This window comes from Mesoplodon densirostris, chromosome 5, assembly GCF_025265405.1.
Source record: "Mesoplodon densirostris isolate mMesDen1 chromosome 5, mMesDen1 primary haplotype, whole genome shotgun sequence".
NCBI classification, from domain to species: Eukaryota; Metazoa; Chordata; class Mammalia; order Artiodactyla; family Ziphiidae; genus Mesoplodon; species Mesoplodon densirostris.
Window position 1 is genome coordinate 132,073,868 of NC_082665.1, and position 18,810 is coordinate 132,092,677.

Sequence of the window (18,810 nt, forward strand, 5' to 3'; positions counted from 1 at the left end):
GAGCGGGGACTACTCTTCGTTGTGGCGTGTAGGCTTCTCATTGTGGTGGCTTCTCTTGTTGCGGAGCACGGGCTCTAGGCGCACGGGCTTCAGTAGCTGTGGCATGCGGGCTTCTGCAGTTGTGGACCGCGGGCTCGGTAGTTGTGGCTCATGGGCTCCATAGCGCAGGCTCAGTAGTTGTGGCGCACGGGCTTAGCTGCTCTGCGGCATGTGGGACCTTCCCGGACCAGGGCTCGAACCCGTGTCCCCTGCACTGGCAGGCGATTCTTAACCCCTGTGCCATCAGGGAAGCCCCTGTATCAGCCTTAACTGCAAAACTGATGAAGACCTGTTACCCAGAGGTGTAATGACATGCTTTAATCCTGTACATGAGTCTTGTATAAGGTACATTAACACATACCCATAGAAGTATGTAACTCGTAAGTAAATAGACACTTACTGGGTTATGCATTCAACATTTTACCACTGGTAAGATGTACAATCAAAAAAGAGTGGAAACCAGTGTCCTAAGGACTGGACTGGCTAGGGTTACTATTCTGTCCCAATAGAGTTAAGTAGTCCCACTTTTCTGTTACTCTGTGGTAACTTTGTTCTGAATGAAGCAGTTGAGATACTTTACAGAAAGAATTACTGTTACCAAGAGCAAACCTTTAAGTCCTTTACAGTTTATTAAGCTTTCACATACACTCTCATCTGATGCCCACGGCCACTTAATATCATTACTAGTTGATCCAATAGTATCCAGTAACAGTTTCTTGGAAGCATTCATAAACAATAGCTGTGTTTATTATTGGTATAAACAAACATTAGCTCTGAAGCTAATGAGAGGAGAAATATTTTAAAGACTTAAACGTTAACCTAAGTCAACTGAGGCACAAAAGAATATGTTTTAGAAGAGTTAACCCTCCACAAAAAAAGCTGGGAAACCACTCATCAAGAATTATTATTCAGGGGCTTCCCTGGTGGCACAGTGGTTAAGAATCCGCCTGCCAATGCAGGGGACACGGGTTCAAGCCCTGGCCGGGAAGATCCCACATGCCGCAAAGCAACTAAGCCCACGTGCCACAACTACTTAAGCCCACGTGCCACAACTACTGAAGCCCGTGCACCTACAGCCTGTGCTCCGCAACAAGAGAAGCCAACACAATGAGAAGCCTCTGCACTGCAAGAAAGAGTAGCCCTCGTTCTCCACAACTAGAGAAAGCCCACGTGCAGCAATGAAGACCCAACACAGCCAATAAACAAATGAATGAATGAATGAATAAATAAATAAGAATTATTATTCAAAAGGACAGTAACTCTCTCTTCCTCTGCCAGCCCCTACCACCTTCAATTCTTTATTTTTTAAAGACAAGCTTAGGGTATTCCCAGCCTACACTAAGCAATGACTGCCCATCATCTGACTACCAGGGAGGTTAGGTTAAAGGCTCTCCAATTATTCAGCTGGAGAAAATTAAGGGTAGATTTAACAACTGACTCTAGATGTAGAGTTCCAGTGTATGGAGGAGAGCAACCAGGTGTTTCACCAAAATTAAAAGAGGACATGAGTTTAAGCTGCCTACTGATAAAATTACTATAGAAAAGCCATGAAAATTTTTCTGACAGTGAAAATTTAGGAGTAAAATGCTTAAGGACCTTTATTACAAGGGATTTTTTTGTAAACAGGATAATTTCCTATAAAATAAGGTCATTTAAGTATACCAAGAATGCCTGTAAGACATCAGTAATTTGACTTAAGTTCTTCAGAAGTATATATGTATATGCTAGCACCACTATCAGTAAATTAATGATTATTTACCTTAAGCCTAAAGAAGCCGATTTTTTATTGAACTGAGGTGCTGATAATGGTAGGCTGTTGGAATTAATAATTCCATGGTAGACAGCAGCAGGTATTACATCAGAAGTGTCAAAGCAATAGAGGAAATCTTACTTGATGGCCACACATCTGTCTAGCAAGTCCTTTACTTTTTCTAGGTTAAAGACATACGCTAATCTGTGCAACTGATTTAAGTGCCACGGCAACAGGTACATTTACAAATGATAAATTAAATAAAACCCTGGCTGCCTCAGAAACAATAAGCCACAAGTTACGATTTAAAAGTCCAAATAAAAGACTGCCATTTCCCCACTTTTGTTACAGATGTGACAATTTTTTAAAAGAGCTCAGGAAATTTGAGCGTATTAGAACTAGAAGAACCAAGAATGCCTGAAACATAAATTCTGGAATAAGTCCTATTTTCAAGCTTTTGCTATATCAACACTTCGAAAGGAGCAGTCGAGGAAGGTTTAATTCTAACATTACCATTGGAGCGGACGGTGGATTTGATGACCGTCCTTCACTGTTCCCTGGATGCTGGGTTAACCCATTAGGACTGGAAGGCTGTGCTGTAGGAAGCTGGGTGCTGGCTGCAAGTTGCTGAGATAATTCTGCTTTGTGGCTCTTATCTGATCCATCCAATCTGCTACTTCTCTCTATGGCAATCAGGTCACGAATTTTTTGCAGCTGCTCCACTGAAGCTTTTTTAGGAAAGATAAGATGGGTTTCTCCCTGGAATTTATAAAATTAGAGAAAATTTTAACCTTTGCTTTATACTGCCAGTCATTCTTACACAGTATATATAAAATGGAGCCAATACTACAGAATACATCATATTTTAACAATCTTTCTCTTTTCTTACCATTTTGGCACTTTTAAAAAAAATACAGGCAAAGGTATACCAGAAAATTAAGAAAATGTCTCCTTGTTAGCATAAAATGTTTAGCCTGTTTTATTGTTTCAAAAGACCTTCAGAAAAATACTGTATCTTTTAGAAATACTGTAATGAGTCAGAAAACCTCCTAAGAGATGCAAAAATGCACATTCCTATCTGCTCTGCAATAGTATATGATACAACTATTCTCCATGAAATTCCCTATGAAATAATCATACTATAGATACAGCCATTCAAAATGATCACTGGTCACATAAAACCAGTAAGAAGTTATATAACAACCTTTGAATCTTCTAAACTCAAGTCTTTAAGAATAGCTACATGATTAGAAGTCTGTGTATGGAGTTCACTAATTCTTCCAAGATAACCAAAGTTACATCCTGAGGGTCAATTCAAAACTATGGATTGCTATTTAGTAATACAAAGGTGGTCCAAACAAAAACAAACCATCAAACAATAAAAATCTGATTCTTTAAGAAGTGATTTAATGAATTCACATAATATAATCAGAGTGCTCTGAGGTACAATAAACATTACAACAAAGCTCACAATGTAAAATAGTAAATTACAAAACAAACAAAAAAGTGAAATGAAAATATATTCCATTAAGGTTTAGGGTGTTGAGAAGCAACAATGTTAAAACAGTAATTCCACCAACTGCAAATGAGATAACACAGTTGTTACAATATGCAGTGGACCAACCTGTAGATTGTGAGCATTTAAATTCAACTCCACAACTGAGAATGACCTTATTTCCCTGGTGACGGCAGATCTACAGGAATCAACTGACCAAGACATTACTCCACCACGACGTGAAAATCAATTCCACGTGAATCCTTTTGAAAAAGCTGGAAGAGGCCAGCAATCTCCACGTATTACCCAAAACAGTTGTAGAAAAGACTACTACCATTTACTGCATTTATGTGTTTCTAGGTACTGTGCTAAAAAGCACTTTACCCACATTATCTGAAGAATTCTTACAACCACCTTGAAAGGTAGGTATTGGGTTTATCTCCACTTTTCATATGGAAATATGAAGGCTCAGAGAAGTTAAATAACCTGCCTGACGCTACCAACCATCAGAGCAAGGGTTCAAACTGCATGACCTTAATTGCTATGCTATAACTGATTCCACCTGAGACTGAACAGAGATCAAGCCTGTACAAACAGCTTGAAGGGCTGAGCAAAGAGCATTTCTACAGTTGTGATGATTACATACACGATGATTGGCACAAATTGGAACACAGTGAATTTTCCAACAGGAGAAAGGAACCACCTCCTATCTATGATGAGCTCTGGGAAGAGAAACCAGACTCCTAACCAAGCATGGAGGCCTCTGATCTCACACTGTGAGTGGAGCAGCACTGAGGAAAGTACACGACACCGTGGCCAGAGATGGGAGAGCCTGACAGCCACGTGGATCTGTTTGGTCCACACCTCAGAGAGGGCCCCGGTGAGACAGAGGCTGCTCCCTTCCTTCCATCTTTTCAGGACCAGTCCTAAAAGAATGTATGATTATGATTGAAGTGTGTGTACGAAAAAGTTTAATCGACAGCACTGTATTTTCATAAAAGGACAAAACTACAGGCTTAATGCACTAGACCCAATAACATTTTAAGAAACCAACGAGGATTCTAGTATTTAACAAAATCTATGTTTCTCAACGCATTCTTGCTGAGACAATTCTCACTGCCAGATGTGAGTCAACCCCGTCCCTGCTCGCTAAATGCTGGTGACATCTTCCAGTCACCAAGACAACCAAAACTACGGCCCTCGATGCCCCATCCTCCCAGAGGGTGGGTGCAGCTCCCAGCAAGAACTACTCCACTAAGCCAGCCTGATGGGTCACACGACCATCTGAATCCCAGTCTTTCTCAACCTCCTCCTCAGAATTTTCATAAACAAGAATGCAGCTTCAGGGACAAGTGGGCACACAGGTGTCCAGGATTTTAATGTACAACTGAAAATTTCAGGATAGGTCTTGGTTTCCTACTTCATCTCAAAGCCCACCAAGTTTCTTTCTGGTGGTAGAGTTCAGTCTCAGCTCCGCTGGCTAACACTGAGAAAACATTTACTTCCTACAGCGTGAAGTCCAAAGCCAGCCAGAAACTCTAAGTATAAATTAGTCTTAAAGCATGATCATCTTTTCTGAAATTGTGACTCTACTTGCATCAAATACCATTTCTAGTTTATGGAATACTGAGAGAAGTCCAGCCAGGTTCTAGAGGCCAAGCAGTCAGTAGCAGTCAACTGGCAAGACCGCAGCAGCTGTTAAGGAGATAGGCTGAGTTGCTCTGGGATGTGCTTCCCTCCCTGCCTCTCTGCTTCCCTCCCCTGATTCTGTTTCAGGCCTTGGGAATGTAGTGGTGAACTAGTTAGATAAGAGATCCCAGCTCACATGGAGCTTGCATTCCTGTAGGTTAGACAGACAGTGGATGTGAAAACAAAGATGAGCACAAAGAAGAAAATGAGGCATGGAAAGAACGTCATAAGCCCCTGTAGTGATGGGCAGCTGTGTAAGGACGGGCGCTCAGGGGATTGCAAGTCTCAATCTGGCTTGTTACCTGGCACTGGCGTGACCAACTTACAAGTTTGCCTGGGACTGAGGGGTTTTCTGCGGGGCTGGACTTTCACTGCTAAAACCAGGACAGTCCCCGGCAAACTAGAGAGGTTGGTCATCCCTCCTGGCACTCAAGTATTTGCTGAATGAAAGATAAATACGATTCCACTGAATCTGTGCCACTTCAACAATGAGAAACAATGAGAAACTGAAACACTTCAACAGTCTCCAGTTGTCATTTACTTAATTTTCCTGTCATTTGACTCTCAAAAATCTGCATTTCCTTGAACAAATTCATCAATGTTCTCAATTTTCCCCATCTATAGTTTTTAATTCTTTAGGTTCAGATGTCTGTGAGCAACTACAAGCAGATGACACCATCATTTATACCTCCACCCTGGCCTCTCCTTTTGAATCATCAAAGACTCATATATCCAACTCTTTGTTTGACACCTCTGCTTGAATATTTAACAGTATATCAGTTATAATTATCCAAAAGACGGGTCATTTTTTCTCCCCTGATACCTGCTACTCTCCAAGATTTTTCAACCTCGATGAATGGTACTCCCATCCACTCAGTTGCTCAAACCAAAACCCAGACGTCACCCTGATTCCTTCCTTCATTCCACATCTAGTTCATCGGCAAGTTCCACAGACTGCTTCAAAAAGAAATCCTGGATCCCACTACTCCCCCATCTCCACTGCTGTCGGTCTTTAATTCCACAAATATCTACTGGGTGCCCACCTGCTCTGCGCCTTTCCCAGCAGCCAGCACACAGGGAGCAACACAGACACGAGGCCTGTCCTCTCAGAATCTAGACAAACCACTACCATTTCTCATTGAGACTAACGTGATCAGCTTTATAACTGGCCTCCCTGCTTCACCCCTTGCCCCCACCCAGAACATCCAGAATATTCTCTTTACAACAGCTAGAGCAATCTTCAAAAATACTCTTCCCTGCTTAAAACCTTTCAGTGGCTTCCCATCCCACTCGTCATAAAGTCCAGTCTTTACCACAGTTCCCAAAACCCCAGGCCTGCCTCTGTGGCCACCTTCTGTGCCAAGGCTACTCCTGCTAGAAATCCTCCTCACGTGTGGATCTCTGTGCCTGAAAAACCCTCACCTGAGCGCCTCACGTACTTGAACTGCTTCTCATCACTCAGGCCCCAGCTCAAACATGATCTCCTCGGGGCCTCCCCTGAGCGCCCGTCCTTACACAGCTGCCCATCACTACAGGGGCTTATGACGTTCTTTCCATGCCTTATTTTCTTCTTTGTGCTCATCTTTGTTTTCACATCCACTGTCTGTCTAACCTACAGGAATGCAAGCTCCATGTGAGCTGGGATCTCTTATCTAACTAGTTCACCACTACATTCCCAAGGCCTGAAACAGAATCAGGGGAGGGAAGCAGAGAGGCAGGGAGGGAAGCACATCCCAGAGCAACTCAGCCTATCTCCTTAACAGCTGCTGCGGTCTTGCCAGTTGACTGCTACTGACTGCTTGGCCTCTAGAACCTGGCTGGACTTCTCTCAGTATTCCATAAACTAGAAATGGTTAAGCATATATGCATAAAGAAAACTCATCATCTTGAAAGCTACTTTCATTGTGTCATAAAATTAAACTATGCCACAAGATTCCAAAACATGGAAACACCAAGCTTTTCTTTTGACCTAAAAACAAAAAAACCCACTGAGATTCTTTTCTCCTGTCACAGAAGGGAACCCTTATGTGTGGCAACTAAACTCAACTTTTCTGTTTTTACTCTTCTCATTTCTTACTGGACACAGATGGTTGGACCCCCATCAGCAATTCATGCTTGCTCACATAGGTTTTTGCTAAAAGTCTAAAGAGAACCACAATTTAGTCCTTGGGTTGCATGTCTGACCTCCCTATTCTAAAGGACTGAGATTGTAAGAATTCCCCCTGTGGGAGAGCTGTTATATTTTACTGTGAATTTAAAGCATACGGACTGTGACTTTTCAATGTAGAGTAAGTGAAGAAATAACTAGTTCCACAGTTTTCCAAAATGAATCAATCAATAAAAATATTCTTATTAGAAATTATCTATCAACACCTTAATGAATGCTCTGTACATGAACTGCGAAGAAACCGTGAACATACTTACCTCTTCAAAGCCCATTTCAAATAAACATTCAACAGCTCCTCTGACAGGCAAGAGTCTAGTAGAAAAAGTTGTGTTTCCAATCCGGATAGATCTATATTTTTCATCATTAGGGTTTCTGATTAAAAAAAAAAAAAGTCTGATTATATAGAACAATTTACATTTTCCACCATGTTTTTGCATTCTTTTTCACATTTTATACTGGCTATATGCCTACGAAGTAGTAGAGATCCCAGCTTTAAAGAAAGAGGATGCACAGTCTAGAAAGACACTGATTTTGTGATTCTTATCTTGTACACACTTACTGCAACATTATTGTTTAACTTCACAGCTGATAATACCAATGCTGCCATAAGGGAAACCCATGCGACATTCTATTTCTGTGCTGTTAAAACTAGAGACCTTTATGAGTTTTTAGGTTGCTAAGAAGAAATTCCATGCAAGTTCCAGACAGGGGCAGAAAGTTTTGCCTGTTTTCTTCTGATGGATCTCAGCCATCGAGAATAGCGCCTGATGGACATGTAGATGGTGGTTAATAAATATTTGTGAAACGAATGAATAAAAGAAACTAAGAAGCTATATACAAATGAATCACAGGTCCTCAAAGACTTTACTTCTGACAAACATGAACCTAGGTATACCTTTACGGTCACTTGATTTTTCTTTCTTCCCTAGACCAATGGTTGTTTTTACTGTAATTTCTGTTTCAGCTAAAGATATATTTTTGTCACAGCAACTACGGTAATAAAATACAATGAAGATATGAATTTCTTTTACCATGATTAAGATTTTGAATAGTACACATGAGATGAGACCAGCACATGAAAAATCTTTTATTTGAGATTTGTAATAACGTTGATAAATCAGAAAGGCTGTAAAAAAAAAATGAGAAAGAAAATAAAAGGTTAAAGACAATCAAGGTATTATACTCAAAAGGCCTTCTGAACTTAATTCAGGATGATAAGTAGGTTTCATATCTGATACTGACGCCCTTGAAATGGTAGTGGCTTCCATCAGTATGGCATTAAGAAAGACTGAGGCTGTCTCAGGGGTCCACAGAAGCAGTGCTGAGGCTATCAGCCTGAGGTCTGGGATGATGGGGTGGCCAAGTGCTGGCAAATGACCAAACACCTTTGTCCTAAACTTACACATGTTCTCTAGATATGGTGATATAAAAACCAAAACAGGGATTGTTAACTGTGGAAGTTTCAACAAATTTCACATTTGTTTTCTATCAAGCAGTTCCTGTTGCCAAACTGTCATAAATACTACACAAAACTTTTTAAAATCTCTTTTAATTTCAAAAATTACACAAATTTATTACAGAATATTCAGAGACAAAAGCTCCAAAACAGTGTTACTTAAAATGTCCAGATTGGTGCTGATCTGTAAACACTGCTTTTCATCCATGAGGAGTACAGAAATTGAAAGTATTCAGTAATTATTACAGCAATTTGACACTGCCATGAAATTTTCATTGCATTTTACAAAAGTTATAGGTACACAAAGGGTTGGAAATTAAAAATACTGTTCTTTACTGCAGGTAATTGAAAATCACAGGTAACTGAGAAACACAAAGAGAAACAGATGCCTTACTCTTTTATTCTGTGTATCAGATCAGGGTTTCTAAACCTTGGCAATACTGACCTTTGGCCTTTGCTGTGAGGGCTGCCCTGGGCACAGTGAAATGTTTACATCCCTGGCTTCTATACCACACTATATCATAAGTGTGCTGCTCTTTCTTACCACTTAAACATTAAACAGTGAACAATCCTACCTTTACCAAAGCTAGTTACAGGTAAATGAGGCGTCTTTTCACCACACTCAACACGTTCCACAGGGTAATAAAAACATCAGTACCACCAGGATGGTATATCCCACTGGTGCAGAACTGCTTGAGCTATCTTAGTCTATTTTTTCCCAGGAGTTTCCAGATTTCTACATAATCAAAGTCTTTCACTGGGCTTAATTTTCTAATTTTTCTTCCCTTTTTCACACTAAAAAATTCTTATAAAACTTACATGAGCTGTTCTGATATAGCTTATTATTTTGAGACATGTTTCAAAGGGTCGAAGCAGCTTCTCTGCTACAGGCTTTGTATAGCTTAGATTTTCCTCTCTGGTTTCTAACAAACAATGTTCTATCTTTGTACAACTTCTATGGACCTCACATATCATTTATGTGTTTTTCTCACTCAACGTATATTGCAAATAAAAATTTGAAAAATGGCAATAACATCCAGGTACCCAAATCCCAGCTTCCTCTTTTTAAAGGTGCTGAGCAGGACTTCCCTGGTGGCACAGTGGTTAAGAATCCACCTGCCAATGCAGGTGACAAGGGTTCGAGCCTTGGTCCAGGAAGATCCCACATGCCGCGGAGCAACTGGGCCCATGAGCCACAACTACTGAGCCTGCGCGTCTGGAGCCTGTGCTCTGCAACAAGAGGCTGCGACAGTGAGAGGCCCGCGCACCGCGATGAAGAGTGGCCCCCGCTTGCCGCAGCTAGAGAAAGCCCTCGCACAGAAACGAAGACCCAACACAGACAAAAATAAATTAATTAATTTTAAAAAATTTGAAAAATGGCAATAACATCCAGGTACCCAAATCCTAGCTTCTTCTTTTTAAATGTGCTGAGCAGGACTTCCTTGGTGGCACAGTGGTTAAGAATCCGCCTGCCAATGCAGGGGACACGGGTTTGAGCCCTGGTCCAGGAAGATCCCACATGTCGCAGAGCAACTAAGCCCGTGCACCACAACTACTGAGCCTGCGCTCCAGAGCCCACGAGCCACAACTACTAAGCCCATGTGCCACAACTACTGAAGCCCGCGTGCCTAGAGCCCGTGCTCCGCAACAAGAGAAGCCACCACAATGAGAAGCCTGCGCACCGCAATGAAGAGCAGCCCCTGCCCGCCGCAGCTAGAGAAAGCCCGCGCGCAGCAACAAAGACCCAACGCAGCCATAAATGAATGAATGAATGAATGAATGTGTTGAGCAGACCAGCCATAGTCTTGAGCACAGACTGATGTGAAAGTCAGCCCCTGAAGCCCTCAAAGACTTACAGAAGTTGGCCCCAGGGCCATCAGACCTCGGATCCATCAGCTCCCACTTTCTGCCCTTGGAGAAGTGCCATACAAACACTCCTGAACCTCTCGCTTCACAGCATCAGCCTGGAGTGGCCACTTTCCTCGAGCCCATTACTACTCTCAGTATCCTGCAGCGTCTGAAGTACCCCTACGGACCTTTAGTTTTGACCTTCTTCTTCCACTAATTTAATTTTCTCTGCAGACTTTTCTCAAATATTTTTTGCTATAACTTCGATTTTTTTCCCCCTATCTCTGGTAACAACTATTTCTAAGACTTTATTATTTATCTTGCTTGTTAGCAATTATCTTGCAACTCTTCAATTTTTTTTTTCCTATCTCTGGTGACAATTAACTATTTCTACGACTTTATTATTTATCTTGCTTGTTAGCAATTATCTTGCACCTTAGCTTGAGATTTCTTTTTCTGGTTGTTGGATGATGATGTTGAATGAATGAGGTTTGAAAGGGCAGCAAAACTTCCTAAACCTCACTCAACCATCACCTTGAACACATTTTGGTGCCTTCCTAGCTGTCTTACCCACAGGTGGACAAACTGTTTCATTTACAGAAAAATAACCTGTGTATTTACAACTGAATAGTAGGAAAAACTCCCGCTTTGCACCTCAAAAGTCATCATCTACCATATTTCTAAGATTTTACATGTTAATAATAAGCCTCCCACTGAGTCACAGCATTCCTTTTCTCAGAAAAGGAAAGCTTAAATGTTTCTATTTCAGAAATGCTAGGAATTAAACGTATCTGAGCATTCACTAGCTCTCTTCCTCTTTAGAATGCATAATCCCAGAAAGAGTTCTCACAAATGGAAATTTAGTACATGAGTGCATCCTATAATCTTGCATTTTTATTACTGATGACAAAAGTTGGTTTGTAGGTCATCTGAAAAACTATTCCTAGTCCTTCTGAAAATCTGTTAGTGTGACTTACATGCAAAAATTTCAGAAACATCTCTCTGCCTTTAGAACATCTGGGAAGCATCTCTGGCTCTAATTCCACCATTCTCTGCAGCTGACAAGAATGGAAACCTGCACGTAACCTAGCTTAACATGAAAAACTGAATGAGACTAACAAACAACACATGTGCCATGTTCTTTATTTCTTTCTATCTTTTGCAACAATCTTATAATGTAGGTATTGTTCGTTCCTTTTAAAAATGAGGAGACTGAAGCCCAGTTTACATACATTCTTAGGAAATGGTTGACTGGGACTTAAACCCACTGGTTCGATTACAAATACTCTCCACCATACAAGCTGCCAATAAACTTGCCCATCCTCAGTTGACAACCTTGCTCAGTTTCTCCAGGTGTCAGTAATAACCCAGATGAGAAATCTCAAGTGATTTCAGGTACAGTATTTTGTCTCCTCCCGTTACCAGCTCTACCCCTGGCACTCAGTCATCAAGGACTGCCAGTCTCTGACTACAATTCTTCTCTCTGTTCCATCCACAGTTATGCTTATGCTCTGCAGTAGCTTCAGAAATGAAACCCATGCCTTGTGTCTTCTCGCATCATTATTCCACGTGAATCTCTCATTATGCTTCTCTTTTGAGTCTAGAAACTACAATCACTTTCTGTTGCCTATCAGGTCAAATATATGTTCTCTTACCAAACCTTTGTTCTCAGAACTGTTCCACACTAGGTCATCCAGCTATCTCCTCACATAAACACGTAAGTGCTTAAACATTGTCTTGGAATTAATTGTTCTCTAGATTTTATGCTGTGGCTATTTTCCATACCTCTGTCTTTCTCCCAGACGTATTTATTTTCTTTGAAGGAAGAAACCACTTTCCATTCTTGGCCCTTCCCAATCACACCCAGTGCAGTTCACAACCAGTAACTGTGTGCAGTTTGCAAAGGAAATTAGTGTAAAATCAAATATTGTTTTTTAAAGAATGAATGAAGCAAGTTTTCTAGGGAACCCACATGGAATGCCAGGAAAACTACTGCAGACTTTTGAAAGGTAGATACTGAGGACAGCTGATTTTTACCTAGAAGTCAGTGAACTGAAAAAAACGGTTCAAACCCATGGTATACTGTGCATGCAAATTAGTATATACTTCATTCTATAATTTCATTATAAGCTTTACAAGCCTTAGTTGGAGAATAGGATAAACATCATCTGAGGCAGAAATTTCAAACTTAACCCAAAGTATTATTTTCACCAGTGTATAGTGACAAATACCGCTTTTAACAACAACAATAAAAAAAACTGCAAATGAAATTCTCATTTCAGCACTCACCCTATAAAATACTATGTCAGATCCTGAGGTAGGAGCAAAGGATATCAAGACAACATCCCTTATCTCTCATGCTAAAGGAGTTCCTAAAACAGCAAAAGAAACGATGGTTTCCTCTATTCTCAAGTAACTTAGATTAGCCTGTCTGTAATGCAGTGTAGCTAAGGGATCAAGAAGAGGCCTGGGGCTTTTCTGTTAAGAGGCAAGCAAATCACTGGACCTGGAAGAGGAAGAAAAGGTGAGGGTTTTTTTCCCCCCTCTGAAGACCAAACGAGTTTGAACTGTAAGGATGAGGGCAGGAACTAATACTATTACTTAAGACAAACTAAAATGGGTAGCTTTTCATACCATCTCCACTTATATGAGTTCCAGACTCCTAATTCCCTTTTTGGATTAAAAAAAAACTTTTTAAGAAAAGAAACATAAGCCATAGTAGAGACTATAAGATACACTGACAGCATGCCAGGTTTCTTCTATGAGTTTGGTAAACACTCAAAATGATGATTATGATGCAAAGGACTTCCTTCTTCAAAACACCTTGATCTCAGCATTTGTGGTTTCCCTAGATTGAAAACAGAAGTGAATCCTCATTACAAAGGCAACTCCCTTTTCGGAAGAATGGGGTTTAAATAGTTTGGTGGCTTTCCAGATGGGAGGTGCTAGCTGACGGCCTCTGGAGAACTCTGCCTCGGAGTTCACTGTGCAGAATCCTCTGGCATCCTTGCGCTCTGAAGAGCTGTCAGACCTCCCAGGGCTGAGAAGGTGAGCTGAGAGGGTGTCACAGAGGAGGAAGGCGGCCCCCATATAGGTCTCAACTGTGCAGCTGTGCACAGTGCACATGCTGCATCCCTCTCTGCATCTGGCGCACAACAAGGGCTCAATATGTTCTTCTTTCAATTCACTTTTTAAATCATTAATGTTGCCTATATGAGCCATATTAAAACTGCCATGGGTTAAGACACCGCACTTGTAACTAATGTCTCCAAAACTGGGTCACGTGAAATCTATAACCTTGACACTGTGAAGGATCTCCTTTTAGACTTCAGGCCAATACATCCACCCCTTAGAAAAGCAAGCGCACCAGGGGCTGGGGAGCGGGGGGCAGAGCCTATATGATCACGGCGCCCTGATAAACGAGCTAACAGCACTAAGGCGGCGGCACGTGGGGTTCCTTTTCCCTCCCCCACACATCCCGTCCCTCAGGACACCACATCATTTGATCTAAGAGTGGAGGGACGTAATGCTTCAAAATGACTAATCAAACTTACTTCCCAATTCCCCAAATCTGCAAGGTTCCTTAGAGGTCTAGAAGTGTGCTCAGAGGAAAAGGAAACAAAGTACTCTTAGCCAAGGTTATCCTCACGAACACCACGGTAGTGTTAGGCTCTAGTATTAGGATATTCACAAAACGCTGGGAAGAAAACATCTTGTCCGTGGCAAACTTCTGAGAAGCCCTATGGCAACTGAATGCACCTGGTGGGTAAAACGCACGCAGTGGGGATGAAACACTGTCGCCGCTCCTGTCCTGACACTTAAGACAGTTCAACCGCCCGACCGAGGCCAGAGTCGGGGGCGCGCCTTCCCCTCCTCCGCCCCGTGCGTCCCGGGACCCGGCTCGCCCCGGGCTCCGCGACAGCAGGTGTCAGGTCACAGGTGCAGAGACTCCCTCGGCTCCGGCGGGGCTGGGCCGGGCGGGTCTCCAGGCCCCTGGCGGGCGGCCCCAGCTCCCCGACGCCGCCCCACCGAGCGGGAGCCAGGCCCGGGGCCCTCCCGGCCTCCGCGCCCCTGGGGCCGGCCAGGCGCCCCCAAACCCGGCCGCGCGGGCGCCGCGCCCTGCCCGCTGGCACGCGTCCCGCCCGCGTCCCCTCACCTGAGGATGTTGTCCGCGTAGGTGAGCAGCAGCTTGGAGGCCTCCAGGAAGGTCTCCGGGGTGTTCTGACAGAGCTCGGCCACTGCCGGGGACGCGGACCCACAGGAACTGCCCAGCGCCGCAGCCGCCATACTCCAGCGCGCCGCCGTGCTCCCCCCGCACCGCGTGCGCTCCGAGCAGGCGCGTGAGCTCGCCGCGCTCTGCGGCCGGCCGGGGGGCGGGAGCTGGTCTCCAGGGGCGGGGCCCGGCCGAGAGGGTGGGGACTGGTCTCCAGGGGCGGGGCTCAGCCGAGGGGGAAGGGGCTGGTCTCCGGGGGGGGGCTAGTCTCCAGGGCGGTGTGGGGGGATGGTCTCGTGGCGGGGGGGGCTGGTCTCCAGGAGACGGGGTGTTTTCCAGGGGGCGGGGTCTGATATCCTGGGCTGGGGACTCGGCGGGAGGGGAGGGCGGGGGCTGGTCTCCAGGGGGCGGGGACTAGTATCCGGGACCGGTGGGGTTCGTCTGGGAGGAGCTGCGGGTTGTTTGGGGCCGTTGGGGGCTTGGGCCGACAGGGGCCTGGTTGTCAGGGCCTGGGGCCCTCGACCAGGCGGGGGTGTAGGTCTTGGTCGTCCGGACCGAGGGGCTTTGCCCATGTGTGTCTGGTGGTCGGGGCCGCGGGGTGGGGTGGAGGGGCGGGGGTTTCGCGCCGGGGTTGGGGGTGCTGGCTGGTGCATCGCAGGAACCCAGGTTCCTCGGCGCCCCGGGGCCGGCCTCAATAGCTCCAGCCAGACGGTGGGGAAACCCCCTATATTCCAACCACCCATTTGCCCCCAGATGAAACTATTCTACAGCTTCCTCCTCGCAGATGGTCAGGCCTTCCTAAGTAAATGTGGATGAAAGACCCCAGAGGGAAGCAGAAAAACACGTTCAAAACCAAACACATAAACTCTGCTGGGTTTCTCCTATATGGATTTTTTTTGGAATTAGATAAATGATTGAAAATCTCTTGCATAAGTCCCAGCTCAAAGAATATGATGCCTCTGTAAACTTTTTTTCAAAACTGCAGTTTGCAACATAGTGGGATGTGGACTCTACTGACCAAAGTAAAACACATATCCAATAACGACAAAGTAGAATGGAATGGAGGGGAAAGGAAAGACAGCAAAATTATGCATCCCATATAGTAAGTGTATGTATTAATTTGTGACTTTGTTTTGCAGGTAGATCCTGTGATCAGTGTCCTTTATTCCTCTTAAAAGAAGAATCCTAACCTCTTTAAAAAGAAGAATCCTAACCTCTTTAATCCATCATCTACCTCTCCATGACCTTGAAAGTGTACTTTACCAATGCCTTCTTTCTTTTCCAAACCTCAACAAATGTTTTTCTTGACACTATATATTTTTAAAAGTTGTTTGCCTAAGTAGCTTCTTTGAATGTTCTTGATGCTTTATCTTCAGTTCGCTTTTTAAATTTGAAATTTTCTTCCAGTGTCTCTGAGCAAGACCCTGAGCAATAACCACCCACTCCAGTTACCATTCACTTGCCAGATATATGTGAGAAGTTTTTAATAAATATGTAGGTTTTTGGACCAGCTTCCAAGAATAGTGTGTTTAACTGATAGTGTGTTGCTAGCTGCTGTAACTGAAATTTTCAGTAACTTAACATGAGAAATTTCTTTCTTGTTCATACAAGAGGTATCATTTGTCAGTGAGCAGCTTTCCTCCAGATAATGATTCAGGGCCCCAGGCTCCTTTCATCCCATAGAATAGAGGTCAACAAACATTTTCTATAAGGGCCAAATATTAAATGTTTAAGGGTTTGTGGCCATAGGGTCTCTGGTTCAACTATTTAACTTTGCCTTTGCAGTTGTAGTTCCATAGGCAATACAGTTTGTCCTTGAACAACGTGGGCACCAACCCTCCAAGCATTCAAATTCTGTGTATAACTTCCTCTGTATATCTGAGGTTCCACTGTATTTGTGGTTCTGAATCTGAGGTTGCAACTCACAGTGGACCGTATAGCACTGTAGCATTTACTGTTGAAAAAAAATCCGCATATAAGTGGACCCATGCGGTTCAAACCCGTGTTGTTCAAGGGTCAACTGTACTTTAAAATGAATGTGTATGGGTATGTCCAATGAAACTATTTACAAAAACAAGCAGTCTTCTGGATTTAGCGTGTGGTTTGCTAACTACTGCTATATGGCCACAGAGACTTCTGAATTTAGTTAGTGGTTGGGCAAAAAGACTGCATACCTGCTTCTTAACCACATGGGCCCAGAAATGACAAACAGCGTTTTCTCTACTATATCATTAGTGAAAATGAAGCCCCATCTAGATGAAAAGGGGGGGAGACTGGGAAATGTAGTCCTTAGCTGGACAGGCACCACCCACAACTCTGGGAATTGTGGGATGGGAGGTGGGAGGCCTGGGATGTAAATAGCTGTCTCTATCACAAACAGTATTCCCCTTGAGTTTCTTCTTTCCATCAGCACACTCATTTATTCTTATAATAATTGTATAAGGTTATCATATCCTATCTAGTATTTATGACTTTTTTTAAGGCTACAGAACACTTTTTTTTCTTTTTTTTTTCTAAATAAACCCTTAGGAGGAAACCTAGTATATACAAAACACCAAAGTGGAGGCGCTCTAGAACTGAAGCAGGAGTGCTTGTGTGGTGGGGGAGGAATAGAATGTTATCAACTTAGCTTTCCCCTTGAGGAGATAATGGCTTTAAGGTACTTTTGTGAGGGACATGCAACCACAGTGTGAAAACCAATGCCATAAAATTAATGCTGTTAAAATAATGTACAGTCCATAAAATCATAGAAATCCTCATTTCAATGGTAATTCACTAAATTATTGTTTATTTTAATTCACCTGAAATTTAAATCCTTCCCAATTACTTTTTTTTTTTAATTTATTTATTTTGGGTGCGTTGGAACTTCATTGCTGCGCGTGGGCTTTCTTTTTAGTTGCAGCGAGAGGGGGCTACTCTTCATTGAGGTGCACCGGCTTCTCATTGCAGTGGCTTCTCTTGTTCCAGAGCACGGGCTCTAGGTGCGCGGGCTTCAGTAGCTGTGGCATGCGGGCTCAGTAGTCGTGGCTCGCGGGCTCTAGAGCGCAGGCTCAGTAGTTGTGGCGCACAGGCTTTGTTGCTCCGCGGCACGTGGGATCTTCCCTGACCAGGGCTCAAACCCGTATCCCCTGCATCGGCAGGTGGATTCTTAAGCACTGCGCCACCAGGGAAGTCCCCCAATGACTCTTTACTCTGAGTAACTACTCTCTCTCGGATACCATCATCTATGAAGCTATTAAGGGAATTTATTATAACAAGGGACTTGACTCATTCTTTTCCTTGTCTGCTTCTTCCACTTAAGTTGAAAATATTTTGATTCTTCAGTTTCCTTTAGAAAAGTTAAAGGTTTTATGCTAGTCAATCTTTATACCCACCATTGCTCCAAACACATAAAAGGATGTTCTAGTATTAAATCAGCTTTGAACTTCCTGTTCATTCACTTGATTTTTTTTTTTTTGCTTCAAGATAATGAATTTCTTTTTAGGATTCCAGCTTTGTTAAGAACATCATCTTTAGAGTTGACATAAGGTGGCCCTATTCTTAAATGAAATAAAGTTATAACTCACTGAAATTTCCCCAGGATAGGTTTTGTCATAAAAAAGAAAATGTTGGGACTTCCCTGGTGGCTCAGTGGTTAAGAATCCACCTGCCAATGCAGGAGACACGGGTTCAAGCCCTGGTCCGGGAAGATCCCACATGCCGAGGAGCAAATAAGCCCGTGTGCCACGACAACTGAGCCTGCACTCTAGAGCCTGCAAGCCACAACTACTGAGCCCGTGAGCCACAACTACTGAAGTCAGCATGCCTAGAGCCCGTGCTCCACAACAAGAGAAGCCACCGCAATGAGAAGCCTGCACACCTCAACGAAGAGTAGCCCCCGCTCGCCGCCACTAGAGAAAGCCTGCGCGCAGCAACAAAGACCCAACTCAGCCAAAAATAAATAAATAAATTTAAAAAAAAAAAAGAAAGAAAGAAAATGTTGACCTCAATAAAGGTTATTGGCAAGGAGAGGGGTTGAAGCCTCTCAGGAATTGATGTGGTAGCTCACTACTGTGTGACTGTATTAAGTAATTAAGCAACTACTATTTATTGAGCACATGCTGTATGCAAAGCAGTCTGGGATGGATGACATAAGAAACTTTTAATCTAGTAA

General features: G+C 43.3%; 1 protein-coding gene across 3 annotated transcripts in view; it reads right to left on the reverse strand.

Annotated features, from left to right (window-relative positions):
* Window positions 1-14,799, reverse strand: part of NGLY1 (N-glycanase 1) — a 57,382-nt gene extending 42,583 nt beyond the window's left edge. For all 3 annotated transcript variants that reach the window (XM_060100179.1, XM_060100178.1, XM_060100180.1), the window contains exons 1-3: window positions 14,601-14,799; window positions 7,398-7,512; window positions 2,303-2,548 (exon numbers count right to left, since the gene is read on the reverse strand). In XM_060100179.1, coding sequence (XP_059956162.1) covers window positions 2,303-2,548; window positions 7,398-7,512; window positions 14,601-14,731 — 492 coding nt within the window. In that variant the 5' untranslated portion in view covers window positions 14,732-14,799. The remainder of the gene's footprint in view (window positions 1-2,302; window positions 2,549-7,397; window positions 7,513-14,600) is intronic.
* Window positions 14,800-18,810: the final 4,011 nt, after the last annotated feature.